Source organism: Chionomys nivalis, chromosome 13, assembly GCF_950005125.1.
Source record: "Chionomys nivalis chromosome 13, mChiNiv1.1, whole genome shotgun sequence".
NCBI lineage: Eukaryota > Metazoa > Chordata > Mammalia > Rodentia > Cricetidae > Chionomys > Chionomys nivalis.
Genome location: NC_080098.1, coordinates 15,405,273 through 15,425,610, shown reverse-complemented (window position 1 = coordinate 15,425,610; position 20,338 = coordinate 15,405,273). Strand labels below are relative to the sequence as shown.

The following is a 20,338-nucleotide window of genomic DNA, read 5'->3' as shown; positions in this document are numbered from 1 at the left end:
GTTCCCTACTTAGCACCTGACCACACTGGGTCTAAAACTGTTTCACTTCCAAGCTGGGATATACTAACAGTCTCCTTTTGTATGCAAGTCTCCACTGATTACTTTCTGTGTGCCTGCGAAAGATTGATTTTTAACATCATCTTTTTCCATATGGTCCTTTGCCAGAGATATCTGAGTAAAACCAAAGTCATTCCAGTGTCCAGTAGAACCAAAAGAGCCTGCCTGCTGCCCTTACATTTCTCTCCATGGCATCCACATTTCTCACTGGGAATTTAGCCTCCTGAGATTCCCTAGTCTCTCCAAAACTCTAGTCTTTCTTCACTAAGATCTTCATGTTTGAGAATGGGTCTCTTTGCTTTAACAATTGTTTCCTACCATGTATTCAGTTCCCTACTTAAGTCACTTCCATAGTCTTTTCTTCTCCACCCAATCGCACCTTGACTGCTACGGTCTCTGAGTATTTTGTCAATCTTTTCTCTGTTGGAGGGAGGTGCCACTTGTTCGACCCAGCCACCCAGAACTTAAATAACCACACAGAAACTGTTTTAATTAAATCGTTGTTGACCCATTAGCTTTAGCTTTTTATTTTCTAACTCTTAAATTTTAATTTAATCCATTTCTATTAATCTGTATATTGGCATGTGGCAGTGGCTTACTGGCAAAGTTTCGGCATGTCTTACTCTGGCGATGGCTCCATTGCTTCTCTCTACAGCCTATCTCCCCGCCTCTGCCCCAGTCTATTCTTCCCTGCCATAGGCTCAAAGCAGTTCTTTATTCATTAATCAATAAAAACAATACACAGACAGAAGGACCTCCCACACCATTTCTCTACTAAGGGACAACTCACGTGAGGAGACATGCTTGCCTTCTCTGCTGGAACAGACCTGAATGCTTCCTCTGTGAGAACTAGAATTCATGGTATCAAGAAGAGCTATGCAAATTTTTAAGTGAGGAAAGCCACCAACACTCCTAACTATCTATGATGAGCATAAACCACAGCAAAGATCAGCATGTCATGAGAAGCATAGGATGCAGTAGTGGCATGCATACCTTGGCAGTAACCAATAATTCTCTAATTGTATTTGCTCAAAAGAGTGAAGTCATAACTGGTACTGTAAAACTAGCCAATGACACAAGTGCCATGAGTCTTGGAGGAGAACCTATAACCTCTTTTTAGTAAAGCAGCATTATTCCTAAAGGTACTCTAAATATTTGGCCTTATATCCACAGCTCATCATGGAAACTTATCATTGCAACAAATAAAGACATCATTACAGAAAACTCCAACATCCCAAAGTGCTGAGTTGTGAAGCCTAGTTCCAACAGAAACATCTACAGACCAACTACCACATGTAAGGCCCAGAGAACATAGCATAGGAGGGAAAGAAAGATTGTAATATCCAGAGGATTGGAGAGTTTGATGTGAGACTGTCTCCTAGAAATATCTGAAGCTCCACCCCAAAGTCCTACCAACATGACTTCATAAACAAGAATTGGACAAGAAAAATGTCTATAGACATTCTAAAGTTGACAAGGGAAAGCCCAATAGGCTTCAACCTGCACAAAGAACTACAGAAAAATAAAGAATGCAGAGAATGGTAGAACTTGTCTTCCCCAGGGAAGAAGCCTTCCAACTAATTTTCTAATACCAATGGTCATCTCTAAAAACCTACGTACAAATGGCATTATAGAGACTATACAGGTTGTATTTATATATTAAGGAATGTGTGTGTGTGTGTGTATGTATGTGTGTGTGATCTGCTGAGCCACATCTCCAGCCCCCAGGATTGTATTATGATCTACCTATTGACTTTTGAAGTTTTTAAACTTAGTGTTTATTAACTTTAATTATTACTGGGTTTTTCTATGGGCATTTAGTTACTACTTTTATTTTACAATTTGTCATTACAAAAATGTGCATTCCCAGTTTGTGGCTTGCAGTTATGCAATATTAGTGCTCAGTTGTCTCTGACTAGGACAGTTCTTGATTTCAAGATTCAGCTTTATTTTTACCGTGATATGTGTGTGTGTGTTTGTGTGTTTCTGTGAGTGGCCACCACATGGATGCACAATCTACAGAGACCAGAACTGAATATTAGATCTTTTGGACCTGGACTTACGGGCAGTTGTGACCTCTGAGCACAGGTGTTACGTTTGAAAGAGTAGGAAGTCTACTTTCCTACTGAGCAATCTCTCCAGCCTTTAGCACTTCATTTTAGCTCAATCCAATTTTAGAATTATTTTGTATGATGTCAAGGGTTTGCTTCAAACATTTTACTAATTACAGACCTTCTCAAGTCAAAAAATAACACTCTTTCAGTTCACTTTTTAAGATTCACTGTTTATTTATGTCTCACATTTGAATCTGGAATGCATCTAGAAGTGACTTTATATGAATGATATGGGGAAAGTTGTCAAAATTGAAATGGAATGGTTGTGTCTATATTCAGATAAAGAAATGGGGAAAATATTCCATTCAAAGTAACTACAAAAAGTTAAATATTTAGAAACGCTTTTAACCAAATAAGTGAACAACCTCTACAAGGAAAACTTCAATATGGAAAATGGAAGTTATAGAAGATAACATGTATTAGAAAGGCATTCCATGATCACAGATTAGCAATTCTTCTAGAAACAAATGAAACATGTCAATATTAATGAATTTAACCCAGTCTATCTTTCAGGAATGCCATTTATCATTCTCTGGACTATGTATGACCTCTGCTCATGCTTTAAATAAAGACACATTTAAATGGAAATGTTCATCCTTGAGAGGCTGAAGCGGTGTACATGAAGCAATTATTTGTGTTAGTCATGTTGCCCTCACAGAGCCATAGTCCCCCCACCACACACACACAGAGAAGGTTCTCACTAGTGAGGCTTGACCAAGGATCCTCTGTTCATAAAGGTTCTGTCTGTTCAGGCTTGAACCAGTGTTTTTTATTGTTTCTTTCTTCTTTTTAGATCCTTACCCAAATACAAAGGGACAAGAAAGCATGAGAATGAGAATTTAGGGATATATATATATATATATGTATATATATATATATATATATATATATATATATATATATATATTGGATAGAGAGGGTTTTTCACATTAGTTGTTTGGTATCATAAAAGCATACCTGCTGCTCTAAAACAATATGAAAACAAGTGCTTGGAATGCCAGTGGTTCTACCTCATAGAAGGATTCTAATAATTGCTTAACATAACTTACATATGTTTTAGTAGCAGGCCCACTTGATAGAATAAATATTCAACAGATGTTTGTTACTCTGTCATTTTATTTTGTATGTGTTTGATAAATATAATAATATTGCAAATTTTGAGTTAGAAACAGACAGTATAACTTAAGAAATTTCAATTTAGTTTTTTCTTCCCTTCTTTTCTGTAACACTCCTTTTATTTGCCTTCCAACATCTCTCTCTCTCTCTCTCTCTCTCTCTCTCTCTCTCTCTCTCTCTCTCTCTCAATATTCTTTTGAGGCAGAGTCTTGATATGTAACCAAGTTTGGTCTGGAAGGCATTCTTCTTCAGTCTGGCATGCACCACCACAAGAGCCATTTTAGCTTGCTTATCCTTAATTTCCAGAGTCCAAAATAAAGATAATAAACATTCTTATAATGATTATGTATATCTTAGGTGATGTATCTAAGTGCCTGATATAACTCATGTTATAGAGTTATAAAATTATGACTGGTTTTACCAGTCACTTTAACTGTATTTCCTATTTTTAATACACCTGTAATATGTATGTTATATAATATTCCCTAAATACAAAATATTGAAAAAATTTACTTTAGCTAAATAATAAACATTCAAAAGAAAAAAAGCCTATGATCTAACTTTGATATAAAAATTTTACTACCACTCATGTACACAAAGTCTCAAGTACTTCAACTTTAAGCATAGATACTTTAGTTAAAATATACTGAATAAATGGTATTAATGAATAAAATAATATAGATTTGTTTTGATTCCTACTTATAGTATTTAGGTTAAAGAGACTAATTTCTGTTATGTCCCCACATTTGTATTATATGTCTCTCTCTATATTATTATATATATTTATATTATTTTTCATTTATATTTATATATGATAAATGCTTCAGTACCATTAAGTAAAATTTGTTTTAACTGGGCCAGTAAGGCTTACAAATGGGCATTGCTTTATTATAAAATAAAATTCTATAAAAGCATTTTGAACTAAAATTGTGACTTAGGAATTTTCTCTATTGACAAATAAAAAAAATTGCTTAAAGAATTGGAAATATATATTTTGAACAAACTATACAGCTGATATAAATTTTCAGAACAAAGGGAAGACATACTGTTTGCAATTGCCCATAGTGAATGATTGTTGATGACTGCCTGTCTAGCCCTTAGTTTTGCCATCTACAAATTCTTCAATCAAGCTGAGCTCCATGGCTGTCACTTTTGTCAACAACATATGCTGACTCACTGTCCAGTCAGCCCTTTCTCAGAATGCTATTGCTTGCTTACTTTGCTATCTCTTCAGATTTATGCAGCTCCTTTGTTTCTTTTTATGGTTCTTATTTGTCCAGCAAATATATAGCATCGATACAAGCAAGTTGTAACACCTATTGTTGTGTGATGTTTTACTCTTTCAGCTTTTTGAGGGACCCACAATCCAGCTCCCACAGAAATCACACATGGAGGCTAGTTCTTAGCTATTAATGTCTGGCCTTAGCTTGGCCTGTTTTTTTTTTGGACAGCTTTTCTTAAATTATTCTGACTACTTTTTGCCTATGAGCTTTTATCTTTCTCTATTTCTGTATCCCTTTCGTTACCTCTTTCTCCATGGTTTGCTGTGTATCTCGTGGGTGACCCCTGATGCCTTCCTCTCCTTGTTCTCTTGCTCTACCTCTTCCTCATATCTCCATTTATTCTCTCTGCCTACCAGCCCCACCTGTCCTTGCTCTTGCTCCTGCCTTGCTATTGGCTGTTCAGCTTATTAGACCATCAGGTGTTTTAGACAGGCAAAAAAAAAAAAAAAAAAAAAAAAAAAAAAAAAAAAAAAAATCACAGCTTCACAGAGTTAAAAAATGCAGCATAAACAAAAGCAACACACCTTAAAATAATATTCCCCAACAACCTGTCACCCTGATCATGCTACAGTTCTATGACAGTGTTACTGGTCATACCAGAAGATATAGGAGATGAATTTGACAAGGAGAGATGGAGCTAAACTCTGTAAGTTTTAGGGATCCCTGAAGGGAAGCGGCCCAACCTGTATACCATTAGGGGAGCCACAAGAAATAAAAATTATTGGGTCAGGGAGCTAAGGAGAAACAGGGTAAGAGACAAGGCTGTTTAGAGTGAACTCCTCGGGGACTTTAAAGTGAATGTGAGCCACGTTAATGAAGTCACTTAACCTAAATGTAACAATGCAGTCTCCCTCCCCCTTCTTTAACAAGACAGTAGGGCAAGAGAGTATTGTTGCATGGAGGGCAGGGGCCCTTTGTTCCAGCTGCAGGCTAGCTTATACCTGAAATAATCATACAGAAACTGTATTAATTAAAACACTGCTAGGCCATTAGCTCTAGCCTACTATTGGCTAACTCTCACGTCTTGATTTAACCCATTTCTATTAATTTGTGTTCACCATGAGGTCGTGGCTTACTGGGAAAGATTTAGCATATCTGACCTTGCGTCTCCATGGTGGCTCTCTCCTGACTCTGCCTTCTTCCTCCCAGAATTCAGTTCTGTCTTCTCTGCCTACCTAAGTTCTGTCCTATCAGGCCAAAGCAGTTTCTTTATTGATTAATCAATGAAAGCAAAACATAAAAAGAAGGACCTCCTACACTAGGGTATAAGTGAGACATTTAAGTTTTAATGACTTTAAAGCATGTAGGTGATCTAGTTTGCGTTTTGAAACTTTGGAAACAGAAGACAGAAATAGGAGCAAGATAAAAATGAACATGTACCAATTAAGTCCAGAGCCCTCTTTTAGCTGAAGAAAGAAAAAAAAAGTCCCATGTAGCTGTTTGAGAAAAAAAAAATTGTTTAAGGGATATTTAAATAGCAAAATAAATAGGTGTTAGTGATATATTGAGTATAAGAAAGGAGGGAGCCAGGACACTACTGAGAATTTCTTAATCTCTTTTATGACTGCTCAACCTTCCTGCCTAACATCCCTTTTGACACTGGTCTGGAAATTTCATATAGATTTTAGAAACAGTCATGGACCATTCCACTTCTTATTTCTTTTTCTAGACATAAAGTTGATAGTTTAAGTGTGATAGTCTTCCACAACTGTTCAGACTCCCAAGCCATGGCATGCAAAACCATTGTCAACCTTCTTGCCATCTAATTTAGGCTATCATTCCAGAGGTGCTTCAGCCTGTCCTAGGTTCTTGAATGAGAGCTTTCTGTTCTTCAATCCTTTGTCTTTAAGCATGTTTCTAGTGTAGACCTTTTTTTTTTTGCTTTGCTGTCTAGCCTTGTCTCATTGCTTTTTAAATAAAACAAATGTTTATTTAATGACTACATATAGTATTAGCATGAAACAATTGATTTAAAATGTTTTCCTGATCTCTATTATTGTTCTGAGTTTTAGAACAATCTTTCAGTTCTTGTGTATCTATTCAGGATTTTAAACAAATAGGCTAGCATGTGTGTACACAGTGTATGTGGGAACGCATATACTTGTTGTAATACGAGCGGCGGGGCTGCGTCCCCGGCACCCGGCAGCCCACATGGCTAGCTTATGCCCTGAAATAATTACACGGAAACTGTATTCTTTTGATCACTGCCTGGCCCATTAGTTTCAGCCTCTTCTTGGCTAGCTCTTACATATTGATCTAACCCATTTCTAATATTTTGTGTAGCACCACGAGCTGGCTTACCAGGAAAGATCTTAACCTGTGTCTGTCTGGAGTGGGAAAATCATGGCGACTCCCTGACTCGGCTTCTTTCTCCCAGCATTCTGTCTGTTTACTCCACCCACCTAAGGGCTAGCCTATAGATGGGCCAAGGCAGTTTCTTTATTAAATGAAAGTAACTCCTCCATCATATACTCTTCTTATGTATGTGTGTGCATCCCTCCTCTTGGATATAAATGCACTAGCATCATCCTTTCCTTTCCAGTTCTCATTTTTCATTTTAAAAATCTGTTTCTTACATTCTGAATCCCAAAGTACATTTCAGTTGAATAAAGGGTTTAAATGTTTTTAAAAGGAGACAGAAAGTCACAAAGTAGTAGAAAAAGTCTGGGAGAATTATATTTAATGTTGGATGACAAAAAACCATGAAAGGGAAAATCAATAAATTTTGTTCCGTAAAATCACAAGATATAATTTTGCTAAAATGATTTTTATCTTGGGCTTTATCCTTAAATCAGACTCAATCTCTGTCTGCTAGCAGCTGCTCTATTTGCAGTATCTACAGCAAAAGCAATTCTCCTTAAATACTCTAAGCCTCTGTCAGGTAGCTTGAAATACCATGAAAGATGATTATACTTTTTTTTTCTTTTTTAGTTATTTGAAAGGAAAGGAATGCTGGAGCATCTTTCTGTTATTATGGATGGTTGAGGTTCAGATTTCAGAAGCCCATCCTATTTACTTACTTTTGTCAATGTGACAATCTGTAAACTCAGTGTATATAAATTATTTATAATTGAGGCATTAGAGCTCTATTCCAGGTTAAATCATTAAGGAACAATTATTTTTGTGGGTATATTCGGATTTCTAGTTCCAGTGTTCTTCCAATATAGAATTAAAATTATGAAAGTGTGAAGAAAAAGATGTAATTTGTTTTCAACAAAAGAAAAGAAGAAAGAGAATCTGGGAAAGACAATCTCTCAAGATTAGGGGCATCTTTATGGTCTTTCTTTTTGTGTTTCATCTTCCATACTAATAATTATTCTTTACACTTTCATAATTTAATTTGCTCACATCTTTCCATTTCCTTTCTTATCCTTCTCTTCCCACTAAACTCTTTTTTCCAATCCAGTCTCCTTCCAGGTTCCTGTTTTTGTAGTGTGTTCATTTAATCATTGTTGCAGTATGAGCACCAGATTGAGGGGTTTTGTTTTGTTTTGTTTTCTTTTGTTTTTGATCACAAGCAATTTGCCATTGACTACACCACCAAGAAACATTACTGCCCCTCTTCCAGTAACTATAACTAATATATGTTCTCAGGGAGGGATAGGACACAATGATCTCCTCCTGAATCCTTCATACAATGTTGATGGGCCAAGTGTGTCACGGTTCCTGTGTAAGTAACCTGTGCTGCTATGAAATTAGTCTACAGCTTTTCACAGCATTTCTTTCCATCCTCCAGCTCCTGTGAGCCTTTCACTCACTCTTGTGCAATGAGTCCTGAGCCTGGAAAGAGAAATAAAGATGACTTGTTTGGGGAGGGAAAGAGCTAACACCTAAGTGGGTGTTTATTCTCATCACTTTGAGCAGTTATGAGTCTCAGCCTTAAGTATTGCCCACTGTAAAGAGAAGTTTCTCTGACCAAGGTTGAAAGTGCTACTAATCTATGGGCATAGCACTTAGAAGGTAACTGTACATCATATCTGTATATAAAAGCATTAGTAAGTTCCCTCGTAAAGTCTATGACCACCATCCTCCTTCCCGACACCATTACAGTACCAGACGTGAATTCCTCTTGTGTAGCAAACTTGAAATCCTGTCAGATGGTGTTTGGTTACTCCTGTGGTAACTGCCTCACTGCAGCACTGGGCAACTGTTACCACACAGGTAGGTCTTGTAGCTCTCAGGGTTCACAGTTGGGTGCGACTGTTAATGACATTGCTCCCTCAGCAGCCTACATAACACCTTCTGGCACTGAGAATGCTAGCCAACAGGGAGGAAGCTCTCAGCCCATGCCAGTGTGAATACGATGTGTCTTCAGTAATAAAGTCTTAGCAGCTTCCTCTCTCTCTTTCTCTCTCTCTCTCTCTCTCTCTCTCTCTCTCTCTCCCTCTCCTTTATCTAAGATTTGTACAATTTCCCAAGGAGAACAAATGAAAGGTATTTTAAAAATTATAAATATGGAGACCTTTAATATGCTGATGATTCTTTCAAAGCAATTATTCAGTCTACAGTGGATAGTTGGCTTTAAAAATAATCAGAAGTCCGACTGATTTTGTTTCTATCCTCACGTTACATGAAAAATATGCTTCTCTATCCATGTCTCTAAGCAAATAAACACAACAGCAAAGTCAAAAATGGAAAGTAATCCTTAATATCAAGGACCTAGTCTGGAACAATTAGGGAATCTATTCATTGAGTTTAAAGTAATTATGCAGAGTGTATCTTTCATGTTGTTTCATTCAACATTAACAGTGTCCCAGGGATATCAGCATCAAACAATACCACATCAAGATTCAGGTGTTAAAATTAATAATAAAACACACGTGCACATGCACACGCATGCACACACACTCAAACACACGTGTGCATGCACGCGCATGCACAAGCAAATATCTTACAGGTATAATCTAAGGATAAAGTAAATAAAAGCGTTTTCTTAGCCAAAAGGGTGAGAAAACATCTCCCTATTCTGACCTGGGAGAAGGAGAAGTCTAACCCATTACAACTTTAATCTCTTGTAGCTCTGCCCCTGTTGGATAAGAATTTGAACACCTAGTCATAGACTTGTTCATCCATCACCATAGTATCTGATCCAAGCAGAACTCTTTGTCTGCACCCTCCTTTAAGTAACTTGACTAAAGTTCCCCTTGAACACAGTTCTTTTTAAATATTCCATACTGCCCCAGGACCATCGTAACTCTGCTGCAACAACTGTTAAACCAATGGTGTCCAACTCCAGGTGCCTATACAATGGTCCTAGCTTGGAAGACAAAAATAAAAGAGAAAATGAGGAATATTATATTGGGCCTGTGAACTTTCAGAATCACAAAGTATTATTTCAAGCAGAGAAACAAAAAAAACCCTTTTTTTTCCACAGAGATTTATAGATATCCTGATGTCAGATACTGTAAGTCTGCCAGATTTCAGGCTAAGTTAAGAGCTGCATTTCCATACAAGTTTTAGAACAATTTTTCTAATTCTTTAAAACACCTACTAAAAGTATGATTGGGATATTACACTATGGACTCATTTAGGAAAATTAAGTTTCTAGCAATTCTGTATTATTTTATTTATAAAGTTGGCTTTTAATCTGTATTTATTTGGAAGTGCTTTTTGTTGACTTAAGTGATTCTTTTCTAGTTTTTGGTGCTTACTCTTGGGAATATCTTGTTAAATTAACCTAAAATATTATATTTCTAAAAGCTGTTTTAAAATGTTTTTGTTTTGATTCTTTTATTTGTTTTAAATAATTTCATTAGTTCTTTATCAGTTTTATACATGTTCTGATTATATTTGCCACTCTTCCCCTGACTATCCTAGGTGCATCTCTCCTTTTCCACTATGAAAAATCAAATATATGTGAAACAGTACACACACATACTTACTAGTTCAAATCTGCCACTCCACAGTATACACACAATTCAAGGCATCAAGTTGTGTAAGCAGACATCTCCCCAAGCATACATACAACTTTAGCAGCAATAAAACTGAAAGAACATCTTTAAGGATGATCAGGATATGATAGATATGATGGAGTTATTAGTGAAGTTCAAACAACTTTTTATAAATAAGCTCATTGTGTTTATTTTCAAGTATTTAAAATGTTAATCTCAGTTATTTTTATAATATTTTATATTATTTTTAATTAGAGTCACCATAAAAATGTTTTTCTGTCTGAAAAGTTTTACATTTTGAACATCATTACTCAGCTGTTCTCCATTCTAGCACTTTACCCTAGATATATATAGATTACATATTCCTAACTATTTATGAATTGTGAGTATTGGCCTGCTGACTGCTGAAGTTTGATGTGTGTGTGTGTGTTTGTGTGTGTTTGTATACATATACATACTCGTGAGCTTTGTCCTAGATAACAGCCAACTTGTTTACTGTTCTAATTTGCCTACTTGATGGAGGTGGGTCATCTTTCTATCTGTTGTTTCATTGGTTAAGTAAAAAAGAAACTGCCTTGGTCCCTTTAATAGGACAGAAAATTAGGTAGGCGGAGTAGACAGAACAGAATGCTGGGAGAAAGAAGCCGAGTCAGTGAGTCGCCATGATTCTCCCGCCAGACACAGATGCAGGTTAAGATCCTCCCTGGTAAGCCACCAGCTCGTGGTGCTACACAGAATATCAGAAATGGGTTAGATCAATATGTAAGAGCTAGCCAATAAGAGGCTGGAACTAATGCACCAAGCAGTGTTTAAAAGAATACAGTTTCCATGTAATTATTTTAGGTAAAGCCATGCAGGCAGCCAGGTGCCGGGGACACAGCCCCGCCGCTCCTATTTCAACACCTACTTAATAACTATTTTAAATGTTTATTGTGAGGCTTAAATCAGAGCAGAGTTCAGGAAATTTCATTCTGTGAATTACCAAAAAGCACTTTTTAAAAAAAATTACATATTTTATACTTCTGATTGTAATTGTTTCATTCTACCGCCTGGTCTACAAGAGGTAGTTCCAGGACAGGCCCCAAAATCACAGAGAAACCCTGTCTCGAAAAACCAAAAAAAAAAAAAAATAGTTATATTTTAATATGTAATAAGTGGTTGAGACTGTCTCAATAAAACTTTATTTACCAATACTGGTGATTTCAAACTGAGGACTATAGTTTGCTCATCTATATTGTAAAGAATACTTCTTCCCAGAGTTATTTTGTCTTCTACTAAGTCATTTCCTTTCTAAAGTTCCCACTAAATACCTTGTATTTGTTAAGAACATTTTGTTCTAGATGGGCGAAGGATAAAGATGCCTGCCTTTCTGTGAACACTTGAAAACTTCTATTTATAGCTGCAAGTTTATTATTGTCTTAGAAGTTACTTTTTGTTCTTATGAATTCTGCCCTATCCATATGCAAACTGAAATTCAGCAAAAGACTTGAGCACATTTCTGCATCTCTTTATCTACACCAGTCCTTTCTCTCTATGGTTCTGCCTTGTAGATTTGACATGCTTCCACTCCTGTGTCCTCAGACACAGAGACCTCAGTTTTCTATTTCATTTACACTTCCAGAATTCAACCCAGGAAAGCACCACATAGCAGAAATTTGGCATGATAGTAGGAGGCTCCCTTTTGTTCTATTAAAGCACCCCAGTCCTATAATTCCTATCTTCAGTATTTGATGAAAAGTTTAATATATTTGCCTAGTGCTCGATTTGCTTATGTTTGAAGGCAATTTCATTACTTCTTTTAACTTCTAGCTATAAATTATTTACTTTGATGATCAAATTGTCTATGATTTAGACAGAAAATTATCATAAAACAACTCTGAAAGTCAGTAACATATTTTCTTAATTATCATAACATCCTAAATATCTTTAAGCCTTTCATCATATGCTGGCTAGTCTTATGCCAACTTGGCACACAAACTAGAGTTATCTGAAAGGAGGAAATCTCAATTGAGAAAATGCCTCCATTTTCTTAGTTAGTGATTGATGTGGGAGGGCCCAGCCCATTGTGGATGGTGTTATTCCTGGGTTAGTGCTACTGGGCTCTAAAATCAGGTTGAGCAGGCCATAGAGAACAAGTCAGTAAGCAACACCCCCTCAGAGCCCATATATCAGCTGCTGCCTCTAGGTTCCTACCTTGTTTGAATTCTAGGCCTGACTTCCTTTGATGATAAACACTGATGTTGGAGCATGAACCAGATAAAACCTTTCTTCCCCAACGTGCTTTTTGGTCATGGTGTTTCACTACAGCAATAGAAACCTTAACTAAGAAAACTATAATGCTACTTTTTTGGCTGTTTAAATGTCTGGTGCACACTCACAGATTTGAGACTCATCTTCAACTTTCTTCTCCCTGGCCCCCAAATAGGCTATTTTGAAGACATTCTTTTGCATAATGGAGACTACTGTAGAAATTGTAAAACTGACGTCACATATGACATTTATGTCATATTGAAAAATTTGTGGTTCTAGATTTGTGTTAAGGTAAGAATGCAATAATCAGAAAGAAAATGGCAATAAAATCCAGAAAAACAATCTGTCTTTATTTCGCCAAAATAAAGACAGAAGATATGATGCAATATATTTAAGTGATAGGGCCAACAGTTGACTAAGCTTGTTGAGAGATTTTATGATTTATGAGATTAAAATATTATATGTATGAAAACCAGTGCTCCTAGAGCCTCGGGATCTTCTGTAGATTATTTGTCCCTATGCCAGATGTGGGCAAATGCTGAGACCAATGTCAGTGTATATAAGCCAAGATCCCCTAGAAAAGTTGTATATTTAACATACTGGAGATTTATGGGAAGCACATGGGTGTCAAGCATAGTCACAAATAAAGGAGTAGAGGAAGAGATTGCTTTAGGGATTTTATGCTGTTTAAGGAGAACGTCGGATCAGATTTTCTGTATCTAAGTACATAAGTACATTCTTGTATATATTCTTATTATTGCCTTTTTGCCCAAGTGGTGCACAATAAATCAGCCTGCTTACATCTTAGGTATGAAAGATATCTCATAGCAAAAACAAACTAAGCTCATTCCTATTTATGATTAAATCTCTGTTTCTCAAAGAATGAGCTAGCCCTACCTGTAACATTAACTACAAATGATTCTGTATTGCCTGTTTCAATGACCTCTTAAATCCACCTTAGGAAGAGATAGCCGTATACATCAATAAAAAGGCTTGCTTTAATAAATTTGGCCATGATTTGGGTCAGTGATCATTCTCCTTGAATCTGCGGTATTAACAGGGCACTCCAAATCCCAGAAGTGAAAGATAAATGTGAAAAAAATGAGATGAAACTTAAAGACTGTATGTAAGGAGTCAAGTTGAGTACCAAAATATGTTTCATAAGTTCATAGAGTTCCTCCAGATATCATTTCCTGAGTAACTAGAAGCATAGAATCACTGTTAATAGAAAAGGAAGAGACTATCCATCAAATTGGCATATTCAGAAAAGAAAATCTGAGACTTGAAGTTTCAGATGCCTAAGATGTATACAGAAGGATTCATATTGTTCTAAATTATTCTTTTTAACAAAAATAGACATCTCTTCCATGATGGTAAATATCTAATTTAATCAATAAACATAATATGAAGTGCATAATTGGAAATATATTTGTAAAAATCAATGAATCACAATCTTAGGAGTTTAATCATCAAAGCTGCAGCAAACAATGCCTATGCTTACATTACTGGTTTTCTTTTATTTTGCTTTATTTTGCTTTTGGCAAAAAACAATAATCAAATAAAATAACTTCGAAATAGGTAAATAATATTAGTTGATAATTTCTCTTGTCCTTTATTAAAACTAGATTGTAGTGGGCCACTAAACTACAGTTATGCCATCTCAGGAAGGTATTCTTAAGAATGTTTTAATTGCTAAACCTATTTTAGGATTAAGATCCTAAGATTATATCTTAGGATATGATACATCTATATCAACTGAAAAGTGTCTCATGTTGCTTGCGGTTGTTAGGCACTTGTGTTATAAACTGGTTACTTACATATATGAAAATGAGACTTAGCATCAACTTTGCATATCCTACAGGCTCAATATCAACCTTTAGCCCGATAAGAAAGTGACTGAGCAGTCTGATTCATAGGGCCAAGAGCCACTGGTGACTGTAGTTGCTGAGGACTCCATTTTGACAAAAGTCCCCATCTTAGAGGATTGCATCTAATCCTCAGAAAACGAAGGCTTTTAAGACAGTTCCAGGAATTTTATGCATTTTCAATTACTCCAAAACTAACAAGACCCCGGGAGTTATCCCACACCTGAAGAAATGTGTGTCTGCAGCAATGAATGGTGGTTTTTGCCTTTGAAAGTTCCCCTCTCCGTTTAGCTGGGCCACAGTCCCATCAAGGGATTTGTGGTCAGCTACAGCTTAGTTAAAATTTGAATGACTAAAGTCTTGATAGAGTCTGAGTGGTCTTTTGTTGGTCTTGAACTCCACAACAAGATCACTGTATATCTTATGAATGGAATGAACTGTTTTATAACAGTGATATTTTCTTTATTAATGTATAAACTGCTATAAAATATAGTTTTGTATAGTTATATAACTTACTTTTATTTATGTAGTTAGTTTTTAACAATTGAAATATATATCACTATCCCAAAATATTAGCTCTCCTGAGTTTTTGTGGTATATTAAAATTTTAATATTATTCTGTTCAGAACTATGTATATATTTTCTTCTTTAACTTGAAAGGATTCAGTTGTGGTTTGACTTAATTACCTTGGAGAAAATCATCTCTTAAGTTCTTAACTGGTTTTATTTTTCTTCTCTAAATAAATTGGAATGGGAGAATCAATATAAGTGGCAGCTTTTGTAAAGTTGAAATAATGTATTAGTTACTCAGCTTCTCTTTAGCCTTCAGAAATGATGCTTCTGCCACCCTACAAATCCTCAGTAATGCTTCCCTGTGACAGGAAACCTAGTCCATTTTAAACCAGTGGATTCAAACATAGTTAGAAGATTTGAGAGCTAGGTCTAAATGGCAACTCTGTTTTTGAAAAATTCACATTTCATTTCACATCTTTAACCTTCGATTTTCTCGTCTATGAGTGAGAAAGTTAATGTAAGTATTTTCCCTTCTTTTGTACTCTGAAGGTGTTTTTGCATTGTGGTTCTTAGTTGAGTTTCATAATATAAATATTAAAAGATTTTTTGTCTTATCATCTATCCACTAAAATGAAATAAATTTTTGATTCATTACTGCGAACAAACAAAAAAATTCGAAATTAATCCATGGAAGCAAGTCTGTTGGAAGCAGAGTGCTTAATGGAAATTTATCTTCATGGGTTTTGGAGAGTGAAGCCCAATGACTTGGGCATCTTCACAATGGTGATTCAAGAATGTACACAACAGGAAATGGCTGGAAACCTTTTGGACAGGGTTTTTATCCCAGTAAATTCTATATCAGTTTTCATCCATCATCTGCTTTCCCATGACTGTCAATGTCATCATGTGAAATTATAGCATTCTCATTGTCATTATTAAAATACCCAAGATCATCAAATTATAAAGAAAAAACATTAATTTTGTCTCAGAGTTTTGGAGTTCATGATTCATTGGCTCGTTTGCTTTTATACCTGGGGTGAGGCACATCATAACTGGGAGCCTAACATAACATAACTCTTTATCTCTTGGTAAGAAATGAAAAAGTGGTAGATGAAGGGATAGGAGTCCACAATTCCCTTTAACGTCACACTCCTAGTGACTTAAAGTAAATGCTGCTTCTTAAAGTTCTTCAGCCTTCCACTGGGGTCTTTCTGGGGGCTACATTTCCAAAACAAGCTGTTGGAAGATATTTAAGATTGAGGCTATAACAGACATTTCTGCAGGAATTTCCAGAGCTTCTTTCAGTGCATGCCTGAAACATCACTCAACACCTTTTATCCACACCAACTCTCAGCCACCCTGCAACTTCCTACCAGTCATGGGAGTCCTCATCCTAGAAATATAGCTAGGAATGATCTTAATAGCTTGTCTTCCAGGCATCTAGGAACTTAGGAGGAAAATAAGTATGGCAGTCCCTGTAGGTAATCCTAGGACTGAAGATGATATGGCCTGAGGATTGCCTTGAATTTTCCAGGTCAGCCTAGGCATCATAGTTACTTTTGGGATAGACTACTGAGAGAGACTCCATCTTAAAAAAAACAACAGTAATACCAAGAACAACAGAACCAAACAGCATCAAATTTGAGGTCAATGTACAAAGTGGACTTTTCTTCTGAAATTTCATATTCATTCTTTTATTTGTGAATGAGCCTGACCTATTAAACAAATTAGAATAGAGAAATGAGAGTCAGATACTCAAGTTATTGAGCAAACTGTAGTGCTTGTTACATTATAACAAATCCATTCTATGACCTCTAGACTATTAATGGAGTAATCTATCATTCCATTTTTGTTTTATTCCAGGTTTTTGCCCACATGGCTATAAAGAATGTCAAAATGGCAGATGCTATAGTCCAGAGCAAAGGTGTAATTTTGCAGATGACTGTGGAGATAACAGTGATGAAAATAAATGCGGTGGTTCCTGCACTTTTGAGAAAGGTTGGTGTGGTTGGAAGAACTCCCTAGCTGAAAACTCAGACTGGGTTTTAGGAATTGGCTCTCATAAAAGTCGTCGACCCCCCAGAGACCACACACTTGGGAATGAGCATGGTAAGTGATGAGGTTGTTGTGGTTGCCCTGTGTATGTTCATAAAGTCTACCTTATTGTCAGCAGCAGCAATTGAAGAGTCCATAGCAGAGAGAATGTTGTTCAAACAAATATTCAGCATGTGTTTTCATATCCTAGGACAGCTGTACCAAGGCACCTAGTTTAAGTGACTGAGACCCTGGACACAAATACTGTCTTGGTTTTGGAAGTCAGAAACCCAAAAGAAAGCTGGTGATAGCAGTGGTTCCTTCTAAGGGTTGTGAGGAAGAAGCTGCTCTTTCATGCCTCTACCTTAGGCCCTCGTAGCTTCACAAGTTCCCCACTTTTAGGTAATAGTTTGCCCTGCATTATCACATCAACTCCTCTTGTGTATGGCATGGTATTTTCCACAGTTCTTCTTTTTTGTTAGATCCCAGGTATATTGACTAATGTTCATTTTAATAGTATCACCTTTACTTGTCTCCAACAGGTAGATAAGTGGTAATATTTCCAAACAGTGATCATGATAAAAATAGGTAATTGAATCAGGGACTGGAAGATGGTAGAGAAAAATCAGCCCATAATGACAGTCACAATCTTTCATTAATTTTAGTTTTAGTAACCTTAATTAAATGACAACACTTGCTTCTACCAGACACTTTTCTCAAGTGGAACACACTCATCTGTAATCGATCTCCCTGAATTTGTACACTCATTTGATCATTAGCAAATCACTTGATTTTTCACAAGCTCAGCTTCAAAATTTGTCAAATGGAGATAGTAAAGTTTTCTCACTGTACCTAACAGAGGTTGTAAGATTGAACAGGATGAAGCCTATAGGTAATGAGTTTGAACCTTATTGAGAAACTGTGAAAATAATGCCTTAAGACTACATCTGTAAAAATGCTGGACATAGACTATTTTTTATAGTAAGTTTTTATAGCCAAATGTCAGATGCAACAGTCAAGGAGCAAATAACATTAATAGGATAACAAAGACCTATAACATCCTGACCAGTACAAAATAGCAGAATGATAGTTCAATGTTGAAATTTCCCTGGCACATAAAATGGATCTGATAAGTTAGGTCACAGATACAAAGATCTAAACACTCATCTGACATACTGATCCATGAGATGCTTTAGATATTTTCATAGTAATAATAAAACTCAATAGCTTTCTTTTCATGTTACACATAACAGGCGACTGGATCTTCACTTATTTTTATTTCATGGAAATCTTTGAAGTCTTTTATAATAACTGGATAGTTAAATGATTCATTAAATGATTCCTGTGACCATATTGTTGATGTGATGGCACAAATATCCTGGCAAATCATTTAGTCTGCATATTGTGAGGCACGATGCTAAAGCACACACTGTTGGAAGTTGTTCTGCCAGTGAGCTGGAGACAAGGCTATGGATTTATTCTCCATATCAGATGAAAATGCCATTGGCAGCCAGACCGCATGAAATGTAATAAAAAACCTCAACTAAGAGGAGAAAGCTAGAATAATCCTCTCATTGTGCTTTTGCTCCTATTTAAATTCTATCCTTATTCCTAGGTCACTTCATGTATCTAGAGGCCACCCCAGTGGGTCTTCGCGGTGACAAAGCCCACTTCACAAGTGCCATTTGGAAAGAATCCAGCGCTGCCTGCACTATGAGCTTCTGGTATTTCATATCTGAAAAAGCCACAGGGTCCATTCAGATTCTCATTAAGGTAGGCTCTTGGCTAAGGATGCTGCAGAGCTTTCTGGGGCTCCAGCAGGGAGGACAGTGTTCTGGTCTGGCCAGAGGAAATACCATTCCTCACAAGGAGCAGCTCCTGTGGCCACACACACTATAAAGTTTGATTAGCTGGGACATGGTAGCATGAAGTGCAGTGGCACTCCCCAGTTCCAGAGCCTGCTTTTATCAGAGTTAATCTCAGTTCTCCCATTCCACTGTTTCCTTTCCTGTCTTTTTCAATGAGAGGAAAGAGGTTATTTGTAGATTTGAAAGAAGAGCAACTATTCATTTTCTCTTATTCACATAATTATTGAGTGCTAATAATAGACATTCTGGCTTCACGAATACATCACAAAGGACTGAGCCGCTCATGAGTATGATCAAGGTATGATTGCATTGAACTGCTTATTAAATGTGACATATGAATACATTTTTGTCCTGAGTATTAATTGGATGTTTCCATCAGAGTTTTAATTTAGCATAATAAAGTGGCATAGTTTGGAGACAAAACAACAAGTTAAAACAGCAGTTAGAAGGAAGTGTGTGTGTGTGTGTTTCATTTATGTATTTTAAGAATCCAGTTCTGATTCCAAGAAATCTTAGTTTAAAGCATGCTCTTGCTACCACTGCTGTTTCTTAACACATGAGCTTTGCTCAAGTGCCCCAGTGCTGATGGAAAAAACCTGACCTGAATGTCAAAGACCCCATCTATCTGAATCATTTACAACTGTGTGGCTCATGTTTTGTTGGAAATCTGAACAGACTTGCGAACCTTAGACCATGCTATATATAAGGTATAAAAACCAGCCTAGGAAGAAACATGCAGCATATAACCACAATGTTATTCTTATGCTTGAATGTAAAAATGTATATGAAATTTAAAGTTCTCACAGGAGTATTCCTTAGTACTCTTTTGAATGGGTGCTGTATCATTTGGTGTCCCAATGTGAGGGATTTTGTCCTTTGTGGATTTGCTTTTTGTTATTTACTTAAAAGAAACTTGCTAGGAGCAAACTTCATAATATACTAGAGGTATTAGTCTTCTTAAGAAGTAATCTAGAACTCCTGTCTCCTCTAACTGATTCTCATGAACATTTAATAGCATTTTTAAAGACTAGTATCTCCAAAAAAAAAAACCCAACAAAACAAATAAAATATACATATGATCTTATTGAACTGAACTCTAGGGACAAAGCCTGTAAAACTTTGTTTTAAGGGCATGGCATGGCTGTAGTACTCATGAGCTCACAAGACTTAACTTTACAGAGCCTGTATGGGAATAAGTCCTTAAACATCCAGTCATCACTGGGGAGGGGTTCATGATACTCTATCCCATCGGAGAGAGCTAAAGAAGGTTGAGGGATGCTGGGGGAAAGGACACTGTTGTCTTTAATGATGTAGCTACTGATAGTTTATTCCCGCTCCTAGCCATCC

At 36.4% G+C, this 20,338-nt stretch overlaps 1 protein-coding gene across 1 annotated transcript in view; it reads left to right on the top strand.

The window, feature by feature from the left end:
* Positions 1 to 20,338, top strand: part of Malrd1 (MAM and LDL receptor class A domain containing 1) — a 642,532-nt gene that overhangs the window by 316,365 nt on the left and 305,829 nt on the right. The window contains exons 26-27 of the mRNA XM_057787647.1: positions 16,953 to 17,198; positions 18,739 to 18,896. Of these exons, the coding sequence (XP_057643630.1) occupies positions 16,953 to 17,198; positions 18,739 to 18,896 (404 nt within the window). The remainder of the gene's footprint in view (positions 1 to 16,952; positions 17,199 to 18,738; positions 18,897 to 20,338) is intronic.